The sequence below is a fragment of the Nannospalax galili genome, unplaced genomic scaffold, assembly GCF_000622305.1.
Source record: "Nannospalax galili isolate Female #2095 unplaced genomic scaffold, S.galili_v1.0 scaffold31, whole genome shotgun sequence".
Lineage (NCBI taxonomy): Eukaryota > Metazoa > Chordata > Mammalia > Rodentia > Spalacidae > Nannospalax > Nannospalax galili.
This window is the reverse complement of record NW_008332149.1, coordinates 1,850,924-1,877,719: the sequence shown is the minus strand read 5'-3', so window position 1 is coordinate 1,877,719 and position 26,796 is coordinate 1,850,924. Positions and strand designations below refer to the sequence as shown.

The window sequence follows — 26,796 nt, the reverse complement described above, 5'->3', positions numbered from 1 at the left end:
AAGGAGGAGGGAGGGAGAGGGGGAAGGGGAAGGGGGGAGAGAGAGAGAGAGAGAGAGAGAGAGAGAGAGAGAGAGAAAAGCTGGGCAGACTTTGACTGGGACTCGGGCTGTAGCTCCCTGGAAAGGGTTGTCTACAAATGTATGAAGATACTGTTGGTTGTCTTGGTGAGTGTGCTCTGTAACTTGTATCTAGTGGTTGAGAGTCAGGATGCTATGCATGGGACAGACCTGCACAATCAGGCTTTATTCAGAATACCAGTAGAGACCTGTGTAGAGGACTCCACAAAGGTCAGGGGAAATAGACAGTCCTTGAAAGGATGAGGAAAGGGGCTTATAGGCTGCCAAGCTCCGGGCTGCAGGTGTGGCTGAGGCTAGCAGACAGAGAGCTTGGTGGGGGCATCAGCATGCATGTGTACATGGATGTGTATTCTCCTGGGATTTGGTTCCTCAGTGAGACACAAATGGATTGCCATGGATTCTTGTGACTGAGTCTGGCAGACTCTTTCACCTGGACAGAGAAGAGAAGTTGTTGAGAGTCTCTGGCTAAGGCTGTCCAGAGGAGTAAATCCACAAAAGAGAGAGCTTCAAGGCCAGGTCTCCTGGTCTCTCCCAAGGTGACCAAGGTCTGTGAAATCTGTTCTGGTGACTGAGATTTTTCTGTCTTTCCCCCACTGAGGTCACAGTCCTTGGTTTATAACCTTGATAATCATTTCCACAGCAACTCTCTGGGATAACAAAATATCCCAAGGATTATGAAATCATTTGAGAGAAATGAGAGGCATGAAAACAGAGACCCAGGGAAACAAAAGTTTGCAGGGCAAAGCCTCTAACAGTAGAGCAATGGCCTCTCGGGAATAGAGTGACTGATTGTGCTAGAGGTTCCATTTCAGACATGGTGGGGGCTCAGCTTCAATGCCCCGTGCCTCCCCTGTCCAATGCATTATAGAATTTCAGCCTCTCATTTAGCATATGGATTCAAGGTTTCCAGTTAAGAGAAAGCAAAGCTCCCAAGACTCATTTCCCCTGAGGCAGGAAGGGACAGTGTAGAGAAAGCTCAGGATGGAGAGACAAGATTCAGTCATATGGTCCCTGGCTTACCTTTGCCAGTTGTGTGGCCTTGAAGGAGTCATGAACCATCTCCAAGTCTCTTTCCTTCAATGGTGGGGATAGTTAACTCTTCCTCTGTGGCTCACAGAGCTGTGGAGGCTGGTGATGTCATGTGCATGATAACACCGGCAAACTGTAAAGTGCTTTGCAAAGGAAAAGTCAGCTCTGTTAGTATTTTTTACTTCATAGCTAAAGAGACTTGGGGCTGGAGAGATGGCTCAGTGGTTAAGAACACTGGCTGCTCTTGCAGAGGACCTGAGTTCGGTTCCCAGCACTCACATAACGGCTAACAACCATCCATGACTCCAGTTCCAGGGGATCTGATGCCTTCTGACCTTCTTGAGTATTGTATGACATGGGTGCAATTACATACATGCAGGCAATACACTCATACACATAAATAAAAATAATAAAATAGTTTTAAAAAGAGACTTGTATATCAGAGGCAGATTTCCTAGCATCTCCTAGAGTCTATGTATAGTGTTACTAGTAAATTTAAGCAGGGGCCATAGTAAGACATTAGTTCTAGGCTGGGCGTGGTGGCACACACCTTTAATCCCAGCACTTGGGAGGCAGAGGCAGGCAGATCTCTGTGAGTGTGAGGCCAGCGTGGTCTACATAGTGAGTTTCAGGCCAGCTGTGGCTACAGGGAGACTCTGTCTCAAAAAGACGGAAAAAAAAAAAAAAGAAAAGCCATAGGGTTCTGGTTCCGTCTAGAAGCTGCTAACTGGGAACTGGTTTGCTGGGCTCCCTCTTTGTTCTGCCTCCGTTATGCCCACCCTCCCTTCATGCTGGGCTCCCTCTTTGTTCTGCCTCCGTTATGCCCACCCTCCCTTCAGTTGTTACGTTTTCCCTAGAGACCAAGTGAAGCCTAAGGGAGCCAGTTCTGCTCAAGAGAGCAAATCTGGGCAGCAAGAGCTGGGAAAAGAAAGCCATTGCTTCGTTCACTCACTTTTTCAGCCATTTTCAATCCCTCCAACGCCTCTCATTTTGGGGTTGTGTCTGTGCTTGGTCCCCCAAGGTCCAAGAGCCATCTCAATGCCTGCGTCATTTAGACTCCAAGGCTCCTGGCTGCCATTCTTGCAGTTAAACCCTTCGAGGGCATGGGAGCTGGTTCTCTGTCCTCACTGTTCCCAGGAGGAGCACAGTTCAGACTGAGAAGGAACAGCAAGAAGCTTGGTCCTGTCGGCCTCAGAGCATCCTTGTCCTGCTTTGTCTTCCTGCCCACCCAGTTCTCCAGCCCCTGGGCTTCCTGTGGTTGTCTGTTGTCCAGCTCCCCTCTTCACCTGAACGGGAAGGTCAGGTGTTCCCTCTCCTACCCTGCCTGAACTATGTCGTTCCTTCCATTTACCCAGTCTAGCTATCTAGACCTTCCTGTGATATTACCAGAGCCCTTGGTCAGAGGCCTGACTCTGGGGGAATCTGCCACTGTGAGTCCAGTTAGAAACATGCATGATGGTAAAGCAGAACAGGCCCTTATTTAACTCATTTATTCAGGGTTGGGAAGAAACGGGTAGGGGAACTAGAGTCCTAACCCTGTTTCTTACTTCAGTTCCTGTTGCTGTGGTAAAACACCCTGACAAAAGCAACTTAAGGGAAAACGGGCTTTTTGGCTCACAATTCCAAGTCGTAGTCTGTCACTGTGGGGAACTCCAGGCAGGACCTTGAAGCAGCTGGTCACAGCACAGTGGAGAGCAGAGAGAATGCACACATGCTGGTGCTCCACTCACTTTCTCCTCTTCGTTCAGCCCACAAAGTGGCACCACCCACACTCAGGGTGGGTCTTCCTACCTCAGTTAACCCCTTTAAGAAAATCCTGGCCCCTGGAAGTTTGTTCAGTGAGCAGAGGTACTTGTTGCTAAGCTTGGCTTTCAAAGCTTGCTATTCCTGGCATCTTGAAAATATCTTACTCTTTACTTGGTGTCTTCGGCCTTGAAGGGAGCCGAGGGGTTAGGTAAATTTAGGACCAATCAGCCTTGTAATACTAGTTTTCAGACACATGCAAGTAGTGTGTCTACCTTCAGAATTGAGCAGGAATCTGTCCCAAAAGTTAAAATGGCAAATAAAGATAGATGTAGGCCCAAGTGATCACGCCAGTGCTTTTACAAGTCTCCTGTAAGCACATTCCATTGCCCAGGTTCTGTGGTTAGCCGTGAGCCAGTTTCTCTCCTTGAGGCCTGACAAGGCCTTGCCTCGTTTCTTTCTGGGTCCTCAGTGCTCAGCTGTTTCCCAGAAATTTGTTTCTGGATCAAGGGAATGGATCCTCTCCCCTGTTGGCCTGTGGGAATAATGCTTCGCTCCTGGTTCAAGGACCTCAACTTTTTGGTGTGACAGGGAGAATACATGGGGCTAATTTTGCTGCTTGTGTGGGTTTGGAACCAGGTGAAATCTATGACTCTGATAGGATTTGTATTTTGTTGTTAATGTAAAAGTTGTCTCTTGTCTGAATAAAAACACTGGAAGCCTCTGCTGAGTCTTCACTCCTTGCTCATGGGTTGGAGGCTGTTCTTAGCTTGAGAAAGTTAGGGGTGGGGGCTGGTCCTGGACTGAATGACAGCCAGACAGATCTGGAGGAGGCATCTATCGATTCGTATCATCCTGTTAGTTATAGGTAAAAGCCTGGCAGAGCAGGGTTTATTTGGAGGATCTCACCAGGTGGCTCTCAGCCTGGGGGGTGCGGAAGCCACCAGCTCACAAGCTATTGGCTGGAGGCTGTTGTAGAGGTGTGGAAGGCAGGAAAGATAAAAATAGCTTGGTGGGGGGGAGAACAGACTATGCTGACTCTGGGGGAAAACAGACTACCTGACTCATGCTGACTCAACTCCTGTTTTTGAGAGGCCCCTGGGCCCTGTCTTGTGGGGCTTTACTGCACTGGGGGAAGGTTGCTGCTGACCTGGACTACCCTGTATCCATGTGACATTTATGGCACACCTACTACTTACTGAGGACCCATAGTGGGATGAGCACTGGACTGTACTTACCCATTTGTTGGTTGATTAGTTGGGTTTTTGAGATAGGGCTATATAGCCCAGGCTGGCCTGAAACTCACTGTGTAGTCTCATAGTCCAGGCTGGTCTCCAAGTCACAATCCTCCTCGTCTGTATCTTCCCAGTGCTGGGATACAGGTATATGCTACCATGCCTGGCTAATCTGTGTTTAAGATTGTGAGTAAACAAATCACGCAACCTAAAGTTCTGCATCTGAACTGGTTTTAAGTGTGCGGTTCAGCAGTGTTAAGATGTTAACATTGTGACCAAATCCCCATTACTGACTCATCTTGCTGGTCTGAGCTCTGTATCTGTTAGCAGACAGTTCCTTTTCTCCTTCCTCCACTTTCTGGCAACCACTGTTCTACTTTTGTTTCTATGAATTTTACATCATTTTGATCTTATTTTCACATTTGTTTTGTTTTGTTTTTTTCCTGAGACAAAGCCAAGTAGCCTAGGCTGGCCTCCAACTCGCTGTGTAGCTGAGAGTGACTCCTGATCCTCCTACCTCCACCTCTTGAATGCTGGGATTATCAGTCTTCATCTCCTCCCCAACACCCCCAGTTTTTACAGCACTGGGAACCAAACCCACAGCTTTGTGCATGCTAGGCAAGCACTCTCCCAGCTGAGCTACATGCTCAGCCTTTCCATAGCTTTTCACATAACTCATTATGCTACAGGTTCAGAAACTGACGCTTAGAGAGTTTAATGAGCTTGCCTAGGATTATGAATGGCTAGTACATACCCAGCTGGATTCAGGCTTGAACCTGTGCCCAGAATTTGTACTTTCTGTACTCTCCTGCCCACCTCCACCCAACCCCCAGGGACTCCTCTGTTTGAATTCTGTGCTGGAGTTCTGGGAGCGGTAACACACCTGTGCATCAGTATCCTAGGCCAAGATTGTAACCTAATGGGCTCACCCCTCAGCAGGCAGTAACCCTTGGCTCTGGGCCTGATGGAGGAGACAACCACTTTGTCACTTACCCAACCACGTGGTCCTCTCAGCACCTGGATGACTTCCTGTCTTAGTCCTTTGAGAAGCAAGGTGACTGTTCTCCGTCTGCTTTTCCTCTCCTCTGAGCTTGCCGTGAAACCCAGCCCTGGGTTCATTAATCCTGGAGGGTATGCAAACAACAGTAGAGAAGGGTGACTAAATTGTATATAGGGAAGCCAGGTGTGGTGGCGCACACCTTTAATCCCAGCACTCGGGAGGCAGAGGCAGGCAGATCTCTGTGAGTTCAAGGCCAGCCTGGTCTACATAGTGAGTTCCAGGACAGCTGGGGCTATAGGGAGACCCTGTCTCAAAAAGACAAAAAATAAATAAATAAAAATTTTAAAGAATTATGTATAAAGACTCCTCTGCAGCCCGCCTTCCTCCAGCAGGGTATCCTGGAGGGTTGGAGCTGAGTCAGCAAGTCACCCTCTGCCTCCCACCCTAAGTCCTAGCCCCTGGGGTTGGCTCGATATGTGGACATTGCCAGTGGCCTGCTCCCAGTTGTTCTTTTTCATCCAGGCCAGGACACTGTACTCCTGGAGCCTTGCGGTTACTGTGACCAGTCTTTGATGAGATGGGACTCTCAAGGCCTCCCCTGGTGGGCGGCTCCCACTTTGTTCCTTTTTCTGTGCTTCATATCATTCCTACTTCGTGACACTTCACCAAGAGAAATGCTGCCCAAGGCCACCATACCTTAGCATCTCAGATCTGAGATCTGGAGTCATAGTAGCTGAGATGGAGCTCAGTCCAGTGTGACTGGGGATAGAGGGATGTCTTTGTTCATGTTCTGTTAATGACACAGTCACAGACTGGGTAAGACACAAAGGAAAAAGGGGTTATTCCGATTTGTGGTTCTGCCTGAGGTCAAAGGACTGCATCTGGTGATGGCCTTCTCATTGACAGAGTCCCCAACCAACACAAGGCATCACATGGCAAGAGACAGGGAGCATGTGAGAAACCTAGCCAGACTAGCTTTTGGAACATTCACTCTCAAGATAACCCATTAATCCATTAGGCACATAAATGGATTAATCCACTCCTGGGAGCAGAGCCTTAATTACCTCTTACAGGTGCCACCTGGTGCCACCTCTTAGCATCTCATGGCGGGGATTGGGAGGGGACAAACCATATTCCAGCCGTCACTGGAAGCCGCACTTGCTCTCTGTGACATGCTGTCACCTCACTCACATTGCTGAAGAAGGGTCTGTGCCGTGCCTGGCACATACTGTGTGCTTGTGAACATTGGTTTCTGTCACTTGCTGTCACTTATACCCTATCCATTCTTAATCCCCACCCCACTAGTGTTCACAAAGCCAGGGAAAGAGTGTGAACACCCGAGGATGCACACTGGCAGGAGAGGAGGGAGGGAGGGCTTGCTGTGTTTATACAGAGGATACCTTCATCTCTGAATGCTTCCCGCCTGCCAGGCACCTTGCTGAGAGACCGTCTCAGGACTGGTGTGGATTCTCTCCATGTCATTGCTCTTTGACAGAGGGGGAAATAGGTTTTCGGCGGAGCTTGCCCCAAGGCTGCACAGCTCTTTGTTGCGGGATGGTTCTGACTCAGTCTGACCCCACAGCCTGGCCTCCAGTCACTCCAGCTCCATTTCCTGTTACTGAGAGTCCCAAGGTTTCCTGCTCTCTGATGGTCCTGCCACCTCTTCCTGTCCCTTGTCCCTCAGAGGACTCCCAACAGCTCTCCTGAGCAGCACAGTTGTGGACCATGATGTGCTTTTTCCAGGGGAAGGAGGGTGGTGGGAGAGAGAGGTCAGCAGTGGAGATCTTTATTCTCACCAGGTGTCCCTCTGCCAAGTCACTTCATTCCCAAGACCTGGTTTCCTGTTCTATACAACAACCTGTCTGCCTCTTCACAAGGGCCCCTGGGAATGGCACACAGCGTCTGGCAAAGTCCCAAGATGATGTATTCGTTTTCTTTTGAAAAGAAATTTTGATTTTTTAAAAAAATATTTTATTTTTATTTCTGTGTATGAGTGTTATGCCTGCATGTATGTGAGTGCACCCATGTCGTGCAGTGCCACAGAGGTCAGAAGAGGGCTTCGGATTCCCCTGGGACTGGATGGAGTTAAGGATGATTTTTAGCCGCCATGTGGGTGCTGGGAATCAAACCCGGGTTCTCTGCAAGAGCAGTCAGTGCTCTTAACCGCTGAGCCATCTCTCCAGCCCCCCTGATTTTATTTTTTAACTGGAGGCCAAGTCTGTGCCTTGCTGGACTGTCTTATCTGGGAGTCGAAGCACTTTCTTCTCTCTGTACCACTGGCCCCAGCATCACTCCCACGCAGTCCTGTAGGAGGCACCTTCCTGTTCCCTCACTCTAGCCAGGCCCCCAGTGGGCTTTGGGATTTCCTGGCTCCTATGCGCTGGGACTCAGCTCCAAATCCTGATTGTGTTCTTCATCCTTGGAAGAGGAGGGGCTCAGAGGATGAAGCTGTGGGATGCTCTTCATGCAGGCCTGGCAAATACACCATCAACAGTGTTAGCTATTGTGATTACATCAACAGTGTTGGCTGCTCTTCTGATTGATGCTCTTATCATGTCAATTTGTTGCAAAGTATGCATTAAAATGTTTCCAACAATAAAACCATCATTCTTAGACCTTGTTCAAGTAGCTCTGCTCTCATGACCTTGAGCTCCCTGTCTGATCGTGGGCAAGTTGGTCTGTCTGGTCCTAGGAATCAGTGCCACAGGGATGCCAGGCCGTACTTAATCTATTTCAACTGCCAGATCCCAGCCTGGCTTTTCCTGAGGTGCTGTGGGGGCTCCAGAGTCACGTACTAGTGAATACCCACAGAAGCAAAGCAAGGGGGTCTGTTTGCAACATGTCCCAGAGTTGAAGTTTTAAAACGGTCAGGATGCTCAGGGGAGCTCTGCGAAGGGCACTGGCTGGATATGCTTCATGTATCATGGTGCCTGTACCCTACCACCTGCGTCACATCCAGCCCACAACCTGCCTATAGCTTTTAGATTCAAGATTTCACAAGGTTCCTTTTTGCTGAGCTTTGGCCTACCTTCCAGAAAGTGGATGATAGAAGTGAGCTGCACAGGACCCTGTCAGTTGTGACTGACAACTGGTCCACTCTTCTCCACAACGTGGCACAGTGCCCAGGGCGCCCATCCCTGAGTGTGGAGTTATACATTAGCTGGACACAGTGATACACACCTGTAGCCCCAACCGATTTTGGACACTGAGACATGAGAAGTACTTGAACCTGGTAGTTTCAGTCTAGACTGGGCAACATCAACCCCCATTGCAAAAATAAGCTAGGTGTCTCAGTTTACATTAGAAAAAAAGGAGAAGGCACTTTAAAACCAGGGATTCAGTTTGGGGATGTAGCTCAGTTGATAGAGTGCTTGCCTAGCATGCACAAAGCCCTCCATTCATTCAGTCCCTGGTACCATGCAAACTTGGCTCAGTAGCACTTGCTTGTAATGCCAACAGTTGGGAGGTAGAGGCAGGAGGATCAAGAGTTCAAGGCCATCCTCAGGTACATTGGTAATTTGAGGCAAGCCTAGGCTACATGAGACCCTGTATCAAAATAAAACAGAACAACAATAAAAACCACAGAGACTCATCCACGCCATTACTCAGAAGGATGTAAACTTTTAAAATTGAACCTAACTTCTTTTAAAGATGTGTAAAATAATCTTTAATCCTTGTTAAAGGGACTGGAGAGATGGCTCAGCAGTTAAAAGCATTGGCTGCTACTGCAGAGGACCCAGGTTTGGTCCCAAGCACCCACATGGTGGCTAACAACCCTTCGTAACTCCAGTTCCAGCCCAGCCTTATTTGACTTCTGAAGAGCCCAGAGCTCTTGACTGTGGCTCCTTCCCTTGAGACTCCTCTCCTTCCTGGTTATTCACTGTGTTGATGTGTCAGATTCGGAATGTCCTGCCACTTGCCTGTGCGTAGCTCTGGGATGTCATTGCCAAGACTGCAGGTTCTGGCCTGACCTTCTGACATTCTGAGGCTCTCTCAGGCAGCGTTGGCCCCAGCCATCCAGGTGCAGGTCCCACAGCCACCTCACTCACTCACACCCTGCCCTAGTCAGAGCCATGCTGCCCTTCAGATTGAACTCTTGGGTGCTGGTACGCAGCTGCTTGCCTACAGGTCCTTCTCAGCAAGGCCTTCTTTATTTGCTGCTGCACACACTGATTTTTTTTTTTAAGAAAATCTGCAAGAACAGTTCAAAGAACGCTTACACTCCTTTCGCCCAGATTTCCCAGTTGCTGACATTTTCCCATATGGGCCCTGACAGTCACACACTTTATTTATATGTTCTGTCTGTGTATATGGACATGCTCATCTGAATCATTGAAGAACAAGTTGCAAATATGAAGCTTCCCCCTCCAACCCAAAGACCCAAACCCTCCAGCACTCCAGTGTACATTTCCCTAGACAGCAGTATCCTTTGACACAGTGCTGATGCAGCCATCTAGGAGAGAGTCTCCACCAGTCTGCCTCTGCCTGACCTACACTCACCTCTTCCATGATGGGGCCTCAGCGATGACATTTTGTTTCCATCATTCCTCGTCCACGCAAGGCACTGTGAGGGGAGCTTTCCCTCCTCCCCATTCATTCATCTGTCCACGGCTTTATTTCTGTCCATATGGATGCGTGGATTGTTGCTTTAGTCAATGGATTCTGATTCACTGCTTTCTGTATTTTCGTTTTTGATGCTCCAATAGGCTAATGGCTAAATGGCTAATGGCAGCTCCTTTGAGGTGACTTCCACATCCTTTATGACAGGACCCCTCTTAGGAGACAGAGCTGGGAAATAATGAAGTATGTGCTTATGCACACATGCATGCACACCTGCACACACACCTCTGTGCACACACACTTCTGTGCGTCTATTCCAAAACTATCTGATAATCTCTGATCATAGCCCAACCCTGTTTTTTTCCCAGCCTCATCACATTAGGTACACACAGATCTTGTGAGAACCTGGCTCCTGCTCTGGTTCTTGTTATTTAGATGTTCTCGCTATGGTGATGACTTGGGACATTGGTCTTCCCTACGCCATGCTACCCCACGCCTTGCCTTCCATGCCTTCTCCATGCCACTCTTGTCCTCCAAGGGAAGGGGAGCCAGTGGTTTTACAACCCAACAGTAAGGGGAAGAAGGAAGGAAGAGCTTCTGTTTTGTTTTGTGGTGCTGAGGATGGAACCCAGAGTCTCATGCATGCTAGGCAGATGCTCTTCTACTGAGCTGAGCCCCAGCTTGACAGACTTTCTTTAATCTGGAGGGCCCTTTGCACAGCATTGACCCATTGAAGACATTCCTAGAATGTTCCTAGAACCTCACCAGATCACTCTGGTCTGGAGGAATCCTGTGTTTCATGACAGTTTGTTCCTCTGGTACCTCTCACTAAGACCTGAGTGTGTGTATCTCTTCAAGTTCACATGTTGAGACTGTAAGGCTCCAGGTGGTAGGGACTTTGGGAGGTGATTAGGCAGGAGGAGGAACGCTCATGGATGAGATTAGTACTATATAAAAGGAGTCAGAGAAAGCTCCCTGCCCCCTCTCACTTGATGAGGGGACAGTGAAGGGGTGAAAGCTTTGAGCTAGGCCCTCACCTGACACCAGGTCTGCTGGCTTTGACCATGAACATCCCAGCCTCCAGAATGGTGAGAAATGCAGAGCTGTGGTTTAAAGCCCACATGTGGTTTAAACTACGCTCACACACTCCAAGATACCACACCTGAGAAATTTTGCTTTAGACTTTAAACTTGCCTTGGTCTGGATTAGCCTGTCAACCCAGCGTATGGTCCTGTGCGATTCAGGCTGGTGCCTGCCAGGCTCTTGCTGAGGCATGGGTGGATCCCATGTGGAGTCCAAGGTCTTAGCCTTTCAGACTGAACATGGGTCTGCCTCTTGGAGGCTCTGTCTTTGCTGCCTCAGTCTCAGACATAGTAACTCACAGCCTTGTGGAGAAGCACTTGTTGATATAAGCTCTGCACACATTCCAGAGACAGCTCAGCCCTTGGCTGCCTAGGTTTGCAGTGGGCTGGCCCAGCAGCTGGTGGCAGCAGCTGGTGGTTGAAATCACTAACCAAAAATTTTTGCCTCTGAAAAATATTCTAGTCATTCTCAACTCAGTGCCACTAGTAGTAGAATTTAGAAAGCCTGTATAGCTTCTGACAGTAGGTATGTGAAGCTATTTTATTTAATTAATTAATTTATTGAAACAGAGTCTCACTATGCAGCCCTGGCTGGTCTGGAACTTGCTGTGTAGACCAGGCTGACCTCAGACACAGGGATCCACCTACCTCTGCCTTCCAAGTGCTGGGATTAAACGTTTGTGCCACCACACCAGTCGTGAAGGGTTATTTTATTTGAAGCTCTCCAATTGTGTGGAAATCAGCTCTGATCCACCCTTATCCATCTGAAACTTAACTAGATTGCCAGGAAAGACTCAAGAGTTGATGCACAGTGTGAATTTGACATGCAGATTTGATATACATACAGACGCATATGGAGATAGCAACTGCCTGTAGTTTAATTTATTATATATGTACATATATGTATATTTCAAATTATAATTGTTTTTGGACCCTTATTCAAAGCTTATTAATGCTTTCTTTGCACACTATCCTGACACCCTCAGTAGTGTTTCTCTGTGTGTACTACATCAAAAGCATGGTACTGGAAGGTGTAAGCAAAAAAGGGAGGTGAGTTGGTAAGTGGAGGGGACAGCTGACAGCCTGAGCATAAGCAAGCAGACTGAATCAAGGCATCTTGGGTAATCACTCAGCTCGGCGCCTTCACTTTAACAGATGGAAAAGCTGACGTCCAGAGAAGCCACCTGGCGGAGCTCCCGAGGTGGGGCTGCTCTGGAACCCAGCCCTCCTGACTCCGTCTCCAGCAGCTTTCCCAGAGCCATAGCCTAGTTCCTCACTTACCTCACCACTGGTCAGAAAACTAGTCAAAATGTCATCCAGAAACTATTTGTGTTCAAGACGCTCCTCAAAACAATCAGGAAAATGTCCAACATGCTTTGAAAAATAATTCATTCTAAAGAGTCAAGCTAAAAATGCCAGTCCTCAGACTATGTGGGTGGGTGTCTGTTTTCTGGAAAGCTCTCCATTGGACCTTCTTTTTCCCCAGTGATGCCAAATGACAGAGCATGTGTTTCTGCCTTAGAATGAGGCGGGTACGTCCAGGTCCTCACAGGGGACAGCATGAACCCAGAAGTGTTTGCTCCGATTGTCCCCGCCCCGTGAAACAGTCACTTAAAATCTTTCCTAAATATGTTTTTTATTTAAGCTGATTATACTAGTGCTGTGTATTCAGCATAAAACTAGAAAATAGGGCTGACAGGATGGCTCAGAAGGTAAAGGTGCCTGCCATCAAGCCTGCCAACCTGAATTCAATTCCCAGGGCCCACATGATAAGACAAGTGACTCCTGAACATTATCCACTCACCTCCACACAAGCACGATGGCATGCATACACGTGCATATAAAATAAATAAATAAATAAATAAATTGTAATGAAAAAATTCTTTAGAAAAAACAAGGGGTCAGCAAGCTAGCTCAGTGGGTAAAGAGCTGGCCTGGGAGTCTGGAGAGATGGCTCAGTGGTTAAGAGCACTGACTGCTCTTGAAGAGGTCCTAGGTTCAATTCCCAGCACCCACATAGTGGCTAACAACAATACATAACTCCAGTTCCAGGGGAATCAGGTGCCCTCTTCTGACCTCTGCGGGCATGACACAGGTACACTTACATACATGCAGGCAATACACTTATACACATAAAAATAATAAAGAGCTTGCCTCAGAGGCTTAATGACCTGAGTTCAATTCCTGGAAACCATGTAAAGATGGAGGGAGAGAACTGACTTCACAAAGTTGTCCTCTGACCTTCACACACACGCTGTGATATGTGCATCCTCCATTAAAAAAAAAAAATAGAAATTTAGAATAAAACAAGGAAGAGCCAGAAGATGGAAATCAAATTCTTGAGAATAAAATACACTCCATTTGACATATGGAAAAGAATTTGCTGTTAGCCCTTGGATAGATTTTCTATTGCTCGCTGGATCATTCAGTTTGTTACTTGCTGTATCTCAGTGTGTGTTTTTACAGAAATGTACCAATTGGGATACACAGACACACAAAGTCCAATTATGTGGTCCATATATTTTTCCTGTTTTCATTAATAATGGAAATATTTGTATATAGTTGCATGAAGATGTGCCTTTTTTTTAAACAGTTGCAAATGAATCTATTCTGTGGCTGTGTTAATCTGATGCCTGTCCCCTGCTGTTGGGCAGTTTGTTCACCTCCATTTTTTTAATACTGTGATCACAGCCACACTTTGTCCTCTATCAGCTCCTTAAAATAACTTCTCGGAAGAACACCGGCAGTGTCAAGGAAATGACGTTTTTATGGCTTTCTGTGTATGCTGCCAAAGTTCTTGGTCTGTTTTTCCACTCCGACTTTGTAACGTTGGAAAGCTGATCTTGTCCATAGTTTAGAAGTCTCCAAATTGTGATCCACTGGACACTGAGAGTCCAGCCGTTCTTCCTCCTCTGGATGACTCCTTTCCTCTCTTTGCACAGATTTCCCTGACCCGTAAGTGTGGCCGTGGGGCTCCAGCATCTGCCTTGGAGGAATTGGAATGGTGGGTGGGACCCAAGTAGACCAGTAATGTGTGGGTACATGGTGGGTACATGTGGCTAGTCTATTTAGAGTGTAGTTGTAGGAAATTCCCCTGGGCCTGTCCCCTCTCATCCATACACATGCCCAGGGCAGCGATTGGTGGCTGAATAATCAGAAGCTTTGGGCCGATCTTTTGGCTTAGGACCAAGTCCCAGTTCCTCCACCTGGTCTTGCGATCTGGCTCCTGTCCCTCCTTCCCCTTCAGAGTACGTCCTTCTGCACTCTAATTATAGTGACCTTTTGATGTTCCTGCAGAATGCCAAACTCTTTCCTCCTCATGCCCTTCAAATACAGGATGTGGTTCCCCACTCATGGGCTTACTCTTCTACTTTAGGGGCCCAGCCAGGTGTGTTGATAAAAAAACATGTCTGCTGAGATCAGGCTTGGGTTACTCAGCCTGTCTGTGCCTTCCATACTAAGTGGTGATAGTAATATCATTCCCCCCATGGAGTTGTTTGACCACCCACCAAATGTGGTGGAATCTATACGCACTTGGAAGAGATCCTAGCTGGCACATAGTAAGGTCAAAAACACTTACTGTCCTGCAGCTGGTGGCCATCCTCAGCTTAAAATTCTTAAGACTTCTGACCCTGATCCTGACCCTGACCCTGACCCTGAGCCAGGAACAACAAGTTTCTGCTCCCATGGCCACTGTACCTTCCTTCCTCACAGTTCCCACAGTCCAGGAATGGAGCCAGTTGTCCCATTCCTTCAGCAGAGCAACTGAGGTGCTTGCCAGGAGACCCTCACAGACCTTCCGCCATAGCTTTGGTGAGAGACTCCTCACAGGGGTCTGACACAGGTGAGGCCTGAGCGTCTGAACTTCCAGCTGCTCAGTTCTCAATCGATGCAGGACCAGCACTGATGCTATATTTTTTAATTAAATGAATTACTAGAAAAAGGAAACAAGAGCTAGAGAGATAGTTCAGTCAGTAAAGAGCTCGCCACGCAACTCTGAGGACCTGGGTTTGATCCTTCAGACCCCACATAAAAAGGCTGAGATCACGTGCTCTGTAGTCCAGCCTCTAGGGAGGTGGAGACAGGCAGATCCCTTGGAGCTTGGTGGCCAGTCTAGCCAAACCAGTAATATCCAGGCTCAGTGAGAGACTTTGTATAAAAAAATATTGTAGAGGGACTGGAGAGATGGCTCAGCAGTTAAGAGCACTGACTGCTCTTGCAGAGGACCTGGGTTCGGTTCCCAGCACCCACATGGCAGCTAACAACTGTCCCTAAATCCAGTTCCAGGGGATCTCATGCCCTCTTCTGACCTCTGAGGGCATTGCATGACATAGGTGCACTTACACACATGTAGGCCACACACTCATACATATAAAATAAAAATAATAAACAAAATATTTAAAATATTGGATATTGAGGAGCTGGGGAAGACACCTGACAACCTCCACATGCACACACCTGCACATGTACCACACAGTATACACACACCACACACATATACAATACCGACATGCACACACCTACACACGCACCGCACAGTATACAGACACCGCACACATATACAATACCGACATGCACACACCTGCACACACACCGCACAGTATACAGACACCACACACATATACAGTACCAACATGCACACACCTGCACACGCACCACGCAGTATACACACACCACACACATATACAATACCAACATGCACACACCTACACACACACCGCACAGTATACAGACACCACACACATATACAATACCGACATGCACACACCTACACACGCACCGCACAGTATACAGACACCGCACACATATACAATACCGACATGCACACACCTGCACACGCACCGCACAGTATACAGACACCGCACACATATACATTACCGACATGCACACACTTACACACGCACCGCACAGTATATAGACACCGCACACATATACAATACCGACATGCACACACCTGCACACGCACCGCACAGTATACAGACACCGCACACATATACATTACCGACATGCACACACTTACACACGCACCGCACAGTATATAGACACCGCACACATATACAATACCGACATGCACACACCTGCACACGCACCGCACAGTATACAGACACCGCACACATATACAATACCGACATGCACACACTTACACACGCACCGCACAGTATATAGACACCGCACACATATACAATACCGACATGCACACACCTACACACGCACCACACAGTATACAGACACTGCACACATATACAATACTGACATGCACACACCTGCACACGTACCACACAGTATACAGACACTGCACACATATACAATACTGACATGCACACACCTGCACACGTACCACACAGTATACAGACACTGCACACATATACAATACTGACATGCACACACCTGCACACGTACCACACAGTATACAGACACTGCACACATATACAATACTGACATGCACACACCTGCACACGTACCACACAGTATACAGACACTGCACACATATACAATACTGACATGCACACACCTGCACACGTACCACACAGTATACAGACACTGCACACATATACAATACTGACATGCACACACCTGCACACGTACCACACAGTATACAGACACTGCACACATATACAATACTGACATGCACACACCTGCACACGTACCACACAGTATACAGACACTGCACACATATACAATACTGACATGCACACACCTGCACACGTACCACACAGTATACAGACACTGCACACATATACAATACTGACATGCACACACCTGCACACGTACCACACAGTATACAGACACTGCACACATATACAATACTGACATGCACACACCTGCACACGTACCACACAGTATACAGACACTGCACACATATACAATACTGACATGCACACACCTGCACACGTACCACACAGTATACAGACACTGCACACATATACAATACTGACATGCACACACCTGCACACGTACCACACAGTATACAGACACTGCACACATATACAATACTGACATGCACACACCTGCACACGTACCACACAGTATACAGACACTGCACACATATACAATACCGACATGCACACACCTGCACACGTACCACACAGTATACAGACACCGCACACATATACAATACCGACATGCACACACCTGCACACGTACCACACAGTATACAGACACCGCACACATATACAATACCGACATGCACACACCTACACACGCACCGCATAGTATACAGACACCGCACACATATACAATACCGACATGCACACACCTGCACATGCACCACACAGTATACAGACACTGCACACATATACAATACCGACATGCACATACATGAAAAAAGAGAAAAAGGAGAAGCCAGGGCTTTTCCACATGACACTGTTGACATCTGGGGCCTTCCCCTTGGAGAGCGGCCTGTGTCCGTACGGTCTGCAGTGGCAACCTTGGCCTTTGCTCACTGGATGCCAGTAGCTTCATCTACTCTAGTGTCTCTGGAATTTCAGGTGTCCCCTGGGGGACAAACGTCATCTCTGGTTGAGAAATGCTAAAACTGATCAAGTTTTATGAAGAAGTAAGGATGTAGCTCAGTAGAGTGCTTAGCTACCATGCAGAAAACCCTGGGTTCAATCCCCAACACTAAATAAAGTCATGGTGGTGCACCCTAATTATCTTAGCACTGGGGAGGGAAGTGGAGGCTCAGAAAAATCAGAATCATCTTGGCTATATATTGAGTTTGAGATCCTGCCTAAACAAGGGGAGAGGGGTTGGCATAAAAGGGCTAGTAAAATGTGCACAGGATTAAAGCCCTGCTGCCAAGCCTGACAACCTGAGTTCAAGCCCTAGGACGCACATGGTGAGAGAATCAATTCTCCCAAGTTGTCCTCAGACTTCCACATGTGTATAGAACCCCACCCCCACGTGCATGCAACCAATCAATATAATTAAAAAAAATTTTTTAAAGAGACCTTTGAAATACAGACTTTGGTTTTTAAGATTTTTTCGATTTATTTATTCTATATGTGTTGATGTTTTGCCTGTGTCGATGTAAGTGAACCGTGTGAATACAGTGCCTGCGGAGGTCTGCAGAGGGGGTCAGATCTCTGAAACTGGAGTTATGGACAGGTGTTAGCTGTCCATGGGGTGCTGGGACCTGAACCTGGGTCTTCTGCAATAGAAGATAGTACTCTTAACTGCTGAGCCATCTCTCCAGCCCTGACTTTTGGTTTTTAGATTGAACAGTCATAAACATTGCTATCTCAATTTGCTATGAAGTTTCTAACCCCTTTCTACAAGTTTTTGTATCTAATTTGTATTGGGCCAGAGACAGACATTCTTCCTGGACCAGCACTGTCTTCAGACCATACTGTGAGAAGCACAGAAGCCTCCTTCCTATTATAGAAAGGGAAACTGAGGCATGCCCATGGCCAGTTAAAATATGCTGTTAAGACACATTTGCAACTGCTGGGAACTTTTCTGATTGTTATTCTCCTCAACTCCCCTATAACTGATGATGCTACCCAGTCAGCTGCTCCCACAGACCCAGGAAACTTGCCCTTAGCTGCCTCTTCCCATTATGGTGACACTGCCGGCCTGGTCCCTATGGACCTGACAGCCCAGAGGTACAGTAGAAACCAGGGCTTGGCAGCCTGTGGGACACAGGGTACAGGCTGTGAGGCTGCCTCCTCCTTTTCCCCGTTACCATCCACACACCAGCCCCACACAAGGTCTGTATATCTGTTCTCAGCACAACAGGTGTGTACCAGGGCTTAGCCTCTTCTTGTGGCCTTAGTTCTAATCTGAAGGGACACCAGGGACAACCATCCCCACTGGCCATTTTAGAGACTCCCTGGGGCTATCAGGGGTCCTATTTAGATAGAAGCCCTCTAGAGAGTGCGTTTGCTGTTTCTGTTTCCGGAGGTGGTTTGGCTGCCTGCTGGCCTTCCAGGACACCAGCTGGGTCAGCTGCTTGTTTTCTTTCGTCTTTGGGTGGTGATCCGAGAAAAGAGGAGGCAGCAGAGCGTGGGCCTTAGCCTGGCACGGGGACCTGGGCTCCGAGCCCTGTTCTGCCCTGTTTCTTCCTGCCATGCTTCTGTCTTCCTTGACCTTCACGCTCCAGCACGCTCCAGCAGGCCAGTGCTGACTCTAGTTCTTTGCCCTGTGCTTGGCTTGGATTCAGCTTCACAGCTCCCGTGGCTGCAGCCTTTGCGTGTAGACCGGGCTTGGTCTGCAGTGGACTTAAGACTTGGCTCAGGTGTTGGTATAGGTTCACACTCACATGCATGCATGTTATAGACACATATATGGTGCACATGTGCATTGCATGTAGATCTCAGTATGAGTCACTTTTCTCATTGCTGTGATCAAATATCTGATAAAAAACAACTTGAGGGACGAACGGCTTATTTTGGCTCACAGCCTGAGGGTGCAGTCCATCATGGCGGGAAGGCTGGGTGGCAGGAGTGTGAGGCAGCTGGCTACTATGTGTCTGTAGTCAGGAAAGATGAGTGCTGGAGCTCTGTTGCTTTCTCTTTTTTAGTCTGGAACTGTTACCCATAGGATGGACTGCTCAGTTAGGTCTTCAACTTGAGGGACGAACGGCTTATTTTGGCTCACAGCCTGAGGGTGCAGTCCATCATGGCGGGAAGGCCTGGTGGCAGGAGTGTGAGGCAGCTGGCTACTATGTGTCTGTAGTCAGGAAAGATGAGTGCTGGAGCTCTGTTGCTTTCTCTTTTTTAGTCTGGAACTGTTGCCCATAGGATGGACTGCTCAGTTAGGTCTTTCCTCCTCATTTAACCCAATGTAGAAACTGCCTCACAAAGGCAGTTTGTCTTCTAGGTGATTCTAGAACCCGTCAAGTTGACAATATTAACCATCATGGTCTCTGAACAGACACATTTTAAAAAGTATTCTTATTTTATGTGTATGAGTGTACTACCTGCATGTATATAAATACACCCATGTCATACAATGCCTGCAGAGATCAGAAGGTGTCAGATTCCCTGGAACTGGAGTTATGGACGGTTGTTAGTTGCCATGTAGGTACTGGGAATCGAACCCAGGTCCTCTGAAAGAGCAGTCAGTCCTCTTAACCACTGAGCCATCTCTTCAGTCCTGAACAGACTCATTTTAATTTATACTTATGTCTGCAAAGCAGCTGCATTTTGCCAGATCTTGCAGGGTAGTGGGGAAACTAGTAAGCAGGACAGACATAGCCCCCTCGCCCTTCAGCTTGTGCCTAGGTGCCTCCCTCCAGGAAGCCTTGTCCCTCCAGGTGTCCTTGTTACTTTTCTTTTTAAAAATATTTTGTTTATTATATTTATTTTATGTGTATGAGTGTATTGCCTGCATGTGTGTGAGTGCACCTGTGTTGTGCAATTCCATGGAGGCCGGAAGAGGGCTTTGGATTCCCCTGGAACTGTAGTTAAGGATGGTTTGTAGCCACCATATGGGTGCTGGGATTTGAACCCAGGTCCTCTGCAAGAGCAGTCAGTGCTCTTAACTGCTGAGCCATCTCTCTAGCCCCCCCACCCCTTGTTACTTTTCTATAGCTATGATAAAACACTGACCAAAACCAACCTGGGGAGGAAAAGGTTTACTTGGCTTAAAGGTTATAGCCTTTCATCGAGGAAGTCGGGACAAGGCGGGAACCTGGAGGCGGGAACTGAAACAGAAACCATGGAAGAATGCTGCCTGCTGGCTAGCTCCTCTGACTTGCTCAGCTACCTTTCAGTACAGCCCAGGACCGCCTGTCTAGGGATAGTGCCGCCCATAGTGGCACCCTCCGTGTCAATCAGCAATCAAGAAAATGCTTCACAGGCCAGTCTGATGGGGACAGTTCTTCAATGGTACCTAATTTGTTTTTTCTTTCTTTTTGGTCTCTTTTGACATAGGGTCTCCCTGTAGCCCCAGCTGGCTGGCCTTGAACTCAGAGATCCGCCTGCCTCTGCCTTCCAAGTGCTGGCATTAAAGGCATATGCTACCACACTGGCTTCAATTGTACCTAATTTGTAATGGGCCAGAGACAGACCACTCTTCCTGGACCAGCACTATTTTCAGACCATACTGTGAGAAGCACAGATGCCTCCTTCCTATTTTAGAAAGGGAAACTGAGGCCAATGCCTATCAAGACTGACTAGATTTGTGTCAAGTTGACAAAAACTATCACACCAACCCATGAAACCTTCCTCTGAACACAGCAGCCACCCAGGCCCCTGCATTAGTGCCCTTTCTAAATGTCTCCAGGTTACCTGCCCCTGAGTCTCTCTCGCCCACTACTCCAAGAGCTCCTCCAGGGAAAGAACTTGTCTTTATGACTCCTGGAACCACAGTACCCAACGTGACACGGAGCAGCAGGATGTTGTGACTTAAGCAAGATTTGAGGGGGGGACAGGAAGGCCTCCTTGCTTGCCTACCTGGGGCAAGTGTGTGTGATCCCCTCTGTGGCTGTGTGTCTCAGGGCAGGCAGCTGGCAGCATGGATCTCTTCATCACCGGGGAATCTGCTCAGTGCAGGAGAAATAGAAGGGGAGAGACATGGCCGGAAGCCACAGCCCAGAACCTTCCTGGCAACCTCACACTGGCCTAGAATTTCAGTGTTCTCTCACTATGAGAGTTAGTTATGGCTCTTACTTATGTGTAAATTTAACACATGTGAGGTACTGCGAGGAGCTGCTTGCCCTTCTCCCTGCCTTCTGACTCCCCATCCCAGTGGTGCCCTGACTTGCCAATCCCCAGAGTTTTAGGAAGGTCCAGGGTCTTCTGGATGAAGCCAGGGTGAGGCTACTCCCTTAAGGAAGCCTGGAAAGGAGTTTTTCTTAACTCTCTCATGTTCCCATCTTACAGTGGGGTCACAGAGGGGTACAGGGACAGAGGATGAAGGGGCCACAGGGACACCTGGGACAGAAGGTGACTGAGGATGTGGCTAGATGGCATGCAGGAGAACTGAAGTCCAGCTGGGGTTGTGGTCTGTGATTTTTGAGGTCCCTGCCGTATCTGGGATTGTGTTTTACATGACTTGTCCCAGGCTCCTTTTGCCTGGGCTTTTCTTGTAGGATGGCTGAGTGCACTGTCTTGAGTGCCTCTGTGGGTCTTCACAGGGGCAGCAGATGATGAGTTGCTGTTTTGACTGTATCTCACAGATGCACAGGCTGTGCGCTTCAAGGCACCAACATGCTTAGGCCACATAGTAGTTGGTGGCAGCCAAATTGAAGCAGGTACAGTTGGGCTGCCCAGCCATGTTCCTGACCCTTTCCTGGCAGACGAAGTCATGTCACCTACAGCTTTGACCAAGAGTGACCACAGAATGCAGGAAGGCATGGGAAGCAAGGCATAGATGGCCTTGGTGCTAAGGTCTTGGCCTGCTTCCCGCCTTATTTCACAGAGGGAGGACAGGTAGAATTTTGGTCAGGAGCAAGTCATGGTTAAAACCAGGACCAGAGACAGAGGCTGAGGGAGCGAGGCAGTTCTGATAGGAGCAAGGATCAGTTGGTCTCACTTTGCTCACCAGCATCGCCACAAAATGCAGTCATTGTCGTTATTCAGTCTGTACTTGTGAATCTGACTGCTCTCTGAGGTTTTATTTATAACCCCAGAGTCAGTGCTCATAGCTCCTCCTCAGTCTTTTGCAGATGTGTTCAGAGTCGTGAAAATGGGAGTCACCAAGGTGTACACCATCAGGCGAGGGCCGAGGGGCAGCTCTGCCTTCTGGATGTCTTGGCTCTTGTGCTGGGAGCAAGTGTCCTTTGCGTGATCTATTTGAAGACTTTTGTGCTTTTTTTTGCTGATCTTGCTGTTTGGAGGGACCCCCTTATACACAGTGCTGAAGTGATGTCTTAGCACAGGGAGGCCTAGGTGTGCCCAATGAAGAAGCTTTGTTCTGTTTGTCAGGAGTTAGTGCCGTTCGTGTGAGGGAAGTGTTAGTGAGTCAGTGTTATATGTGAGCTAGGATGCCTTTAAACAGAAACACACAAACACACAGACACAGACACACACACACATATGTACATTAAAGGTTGTGTTTTGATAGACCGGTTGCTGAAAGTCTGCCCAGAGGCTCTCGGGAACCTAAACCATCTTTCCAGCAGGAGCAGTAGTTCAATGTTTGCTGGCTCAGGACCTGGCCCAGGATGGCTGGCACAGACCATTGCTGTGAACAGCAAGCGGCAAATGGACTAGCCTCCGCCCACCGGTTGGAGCAGCTAAGAAGGGTGTCCTGGGGGTGCAGTAGTGACGGCTTCAGCCTCAGATGTAGCCCTGGTCCCCACCCCAGCTAAGGGAACTTCTTCCCCTTCCTGCTTAGTGTAGGACAGGAGAGAAGGGATGGAGGAGTAGGATCAGGTCCTCCTTGTGGAGGTTTGCCTTCCTACAGAAGTAAGGCTGGTATTTTCATATTTATTTATTTATTTATTTATTTTATTTTTTTTTTTGAGACAAGTTCTCCCTGTAGGCCCAGTTGGCCTGGACCTCACTATGTCGACCCAGGCTGGCCTTTGCCTGCCTGAGTGCTGGGATTAAAGGCATGCATCACCACACCTGGCCCAAATCTGGTATTTTTAAATTGAAAACTTAAATTTCAGTAAAAAAAGTTTTAAATCTCACAATTTCTTTTTAGACTTATTTTTTACTATTTAATTTTTACAGATGTATGTATGTGTACCCAGAAGAGGGTGTCAGAAGAGGGTGTCAGATCCCCTGCAGCTGGGTTACAAACAGTTGTGAGATACCCTGTGTGGGTTCTGGGAACCAAACGAGGGCGTTTTTGGAAGAGCGGCAAGCCCTTTTAACCCCCGAGCCATCTCTCCAGCCCACATAAAATGTTTAAATGTATTTTTTAAAAGGGCTGGTGAGATGGTTCAGGACTTTTAAAAAAGAAAAAAAAAAAAAGTAGTTAATGAAAATAGAGCCAGGTACAGTGGTTCATGCCTACAGTCCCAGCGCTTGGGAAGTTGAACAAGAGGATTGAGGAGTTTAAGGTCATCCTCTGCTGCACAGCAAGTTTGTGCCCAGCCTGGGCTGTATGAGGTTCTGTCTCAAAGATAAAATTCAGCCCCCCCCCCAAACAAAACGAGAACAGGGCAGGAGCTTTTGTAGTAAACCTCCTGAGAGAAAAAGAATAGGCCTCTCTCCTGCCTTTCCTGTCACTGCTGATTCTGTGGTGCCAAACCCTTAAATGTCTAGATCTCTTCATAAAAAGGAGCTATCACCTGTTTCTTAGATATCCTCAGATGAAAGGAAAGAGATCATGGACTCTGAGGACTTCACATTCGTTCCCTGTGCTTTCAGCTCTGTTTTGCTTTTGGCATCTTTAGGTAACCCAGAAACCTGAGCCCACGTCTTCCAGAACACTCTACAAATGACTATACTGCCCATGGCTATCTGCACTCTCATCTGTTCCATACTTTGTCATCCTTTATTATTTGTTTTGTAAAGCCAGAATGGTTTTCCAAGTGAAGCTTTATGACTGTATCACCACACAGCGGACAGTGGACCTGGTGCTCTGGTCATGTCAGGAACTGCCCTCGCTCTGGAATCCAGGCGGCTACTCTCCTTGGATTAGTTGGGAAACCACTTACCTACCTGCTTCATGCCCATGGGCTAGACTTTAGGGTGCATCAGAATAACCTGGTGTCAGACAGATGACTGGCCCACCTGTCTCTACTTCAGAGATCTGGGTGGAGGGAGGTGGTCCCAGTCCCCAGGGGATGTTCAGGGGCCCACACATGATACCTGATGAGTGGAGGCAATCTTTTCCTAGTCACAGCTCCTCAGGACTGGAGATGCCTGGGCTGGCAGCTGGTGGTAGGAGCTTGTCTGACTTCTGACCAAAGTACCTGGAGCTGGGGAGCCTCTGGTTCCGTTTCAGCCTCATGGCCTTACTAGAGCATGAGCAGACCTGGAAGCAGAGCTTAAAACTTTCCAAAGGTGGAAGCACAGAGGATTCAGACTGACTTCTACCTTCTGTTTTTCCTGAGGGGTTGGGGTTTGGGGAGTGGGGGAGTGCTTGGTGTTCGTCTGTTTGTACAGTACGAGTACAATACAGTTCTTTGTCTTTGAGTGAGTTCAGCCGTCTCCCAGGTTAACTGAACCATTATTTAAATAGGCAGTTAATAACTGATTCATAAAGTGGAGGAATTATTTTTTCACTTAGAAAAGGGATTATCCAATCCCAAAGAACGGAATTCCTTTGTATCATTTAAAAGCTCCTTTGACTTTCGAGTCCATGTACTGTATGCCCAGAGTGCTGAGTAAGGGAGTATCCCTGTGTATTTGCTTACCTTGATGTTCTCAGCTGGTGACCATTAGCCCAATGATGAGTTGCCAGCACTGGCAGTTGTCAAATATGAACAAGTTTGCATGGTTCATACTGACACAGGATTGTGTTCTTGCTTGGGGTTTTGAGCTGCTTTATCTGTGCATCTGGGCGTAGAGAACACATAAAGTCTTCCAGATCTGAGACCCACCAGCTTTTGTTCTTTGCATCTCCCATGTGTCGTCTGTAAGTAGGGGTCACCCTCGGGTGCACAGGGTACATAGGAAACTTCAAACAGGGGCCTGGAGTCCAGGGAATTACTAGCGATGGCCAGGAAAATTGGTGTTCCAACCCAGACCCAGTTCTCTTCTATAGTTTGGGGATGGTGTCAGTAACTTTTCCCCTAGTTACTATTTTCCTGCTTGCTAAAGTTCTGCTTGGGCCGAGGTTGAAGAGACCTGTTTTCTTCTGGGTGCAGACTTGGCTCTGTGAGGGGAAAGAGGACAAGAGGAGTTGAGGGAAGACTTGGCCAGCCATTCTGGGGTTAACTGTAGGAGGCAGTCCCTTCCCCCCATTCCCTGAAACCAGCAGGTCAGCATGGTGGGATTATCCATATGCCCCAGCCTCAGGGACTGGTGTCCATGTGATAGTAGATCTCATTAGCAACTGGAAATATCTGGAAGTGTGGCCTCAGGGTGTCTAGCCAACATGCAGGCCTCTCTTAGTATCTTCTGATTTGGGCTCTGGACCTTTCTAGGGGTCACAGCTGAGAGGTGATTTGGTTTTGTCAAATCACAGGCGGACTGACTGGGCTTTTCCAGAGCAGCAGCTTTTTTTGCAGCTTGCTTCTCACTTTCAGTCTGAGCTGAATCTTTGGCCTTAAGGCCTACCCTATTACATGATCGTGTGCACTTGGGGATTCAAGGAGGCAAAAAATCCTGAGGCCTGTGAGGAAGGGCTGCATGCTAAATGCCTTCCAGATGGCGGTATGTAATGAGAGATAAGATGCCGCTGCCCATCTGGCCCAATAGGATGTGATGTGTTCAGCTTGTATCTTGGGGGCTGTTATCACCCTCGTGTGACAGCCTGGCCACTCTGGTCTTTGTCCTTGGACAGGGGCTTAATTTGGCAGCTCCAGCTGATCTTTGAAATGAAATTTGCTATCAGTTCAGTGGGAACTCTGCCAAGAAGGGCTCAAAAGCCCTGAGCAGGGAGTCAAAGGATGGTGTTGCTCACAGCATCCCTGTGTAGCTGGGCTGTTGGCTGTGGGACTACATGCAAACCCTGGAACCATATTCTCTGTTGTAGGTGGGTGGAGGCAGCTGCGGAATGGCCAGAGGGACCCATTGCTGTACAAAATGGGCAAAGTACCAGTTCAGGAACAATAAAATGACCCATTGGTAGTGGGTCCTAGGAATTCCAAGATCTTTTCCAACTGGACTTAACAGAGAGGAAGGCCTTGATTGATAAATCATGTCTGAACCCTGGAACCATATTCTCTGTTGTAGGTGGGTGGAGGCAGCTGCGGAATGGCCAGAGGGACCCATTGCTGTACAAAATGGGCAAAGTACCAGTTCAGGAACAATAAAATGACCCATTGGTAGTGGGTCCTAGGAATTCCAAGATCTTTTCCAACTGGACTTAACAGAGAGGAAGGCCTTGATTGATAAATCATGTCTGTTTACCAAAGTCCTGTCAAATTATCAATTCAATCCTAAAAAAAGTTTAAATCAATATTTCCTTTACTGTCCAAAAATAAGAGCACTGCATGAATCTGAATTTGACCTCTTTGTTAACTTCGTTAAAGTTAAAGTTTAGGAAACATTGATTAGCTTAT

General features: G+C 47.8%; 1 protein-coding gene across 1 annotated transcript in view; it reads left to right on the top strand.

The window, feature by feature from the left end:
- The window catches only part of Tacc2 (transforming acidic coiled-coil containing protein 2), a 152,523-nt gene that overhangs the window by 21,869 nt on the left and 103,858 nt on the right, over positions 1-26,796 (top strand). The window contains exon 3 of the mRNA XM_029560723.1: positions 18,206-18,331. Coding sequence (XP_029416583.1) covers positions 18,206-18,331 — 126 coding nt within the window. The remainder of the gene's footprint in view (positions 1-18,205; positions 18,332-26,796) is intronic.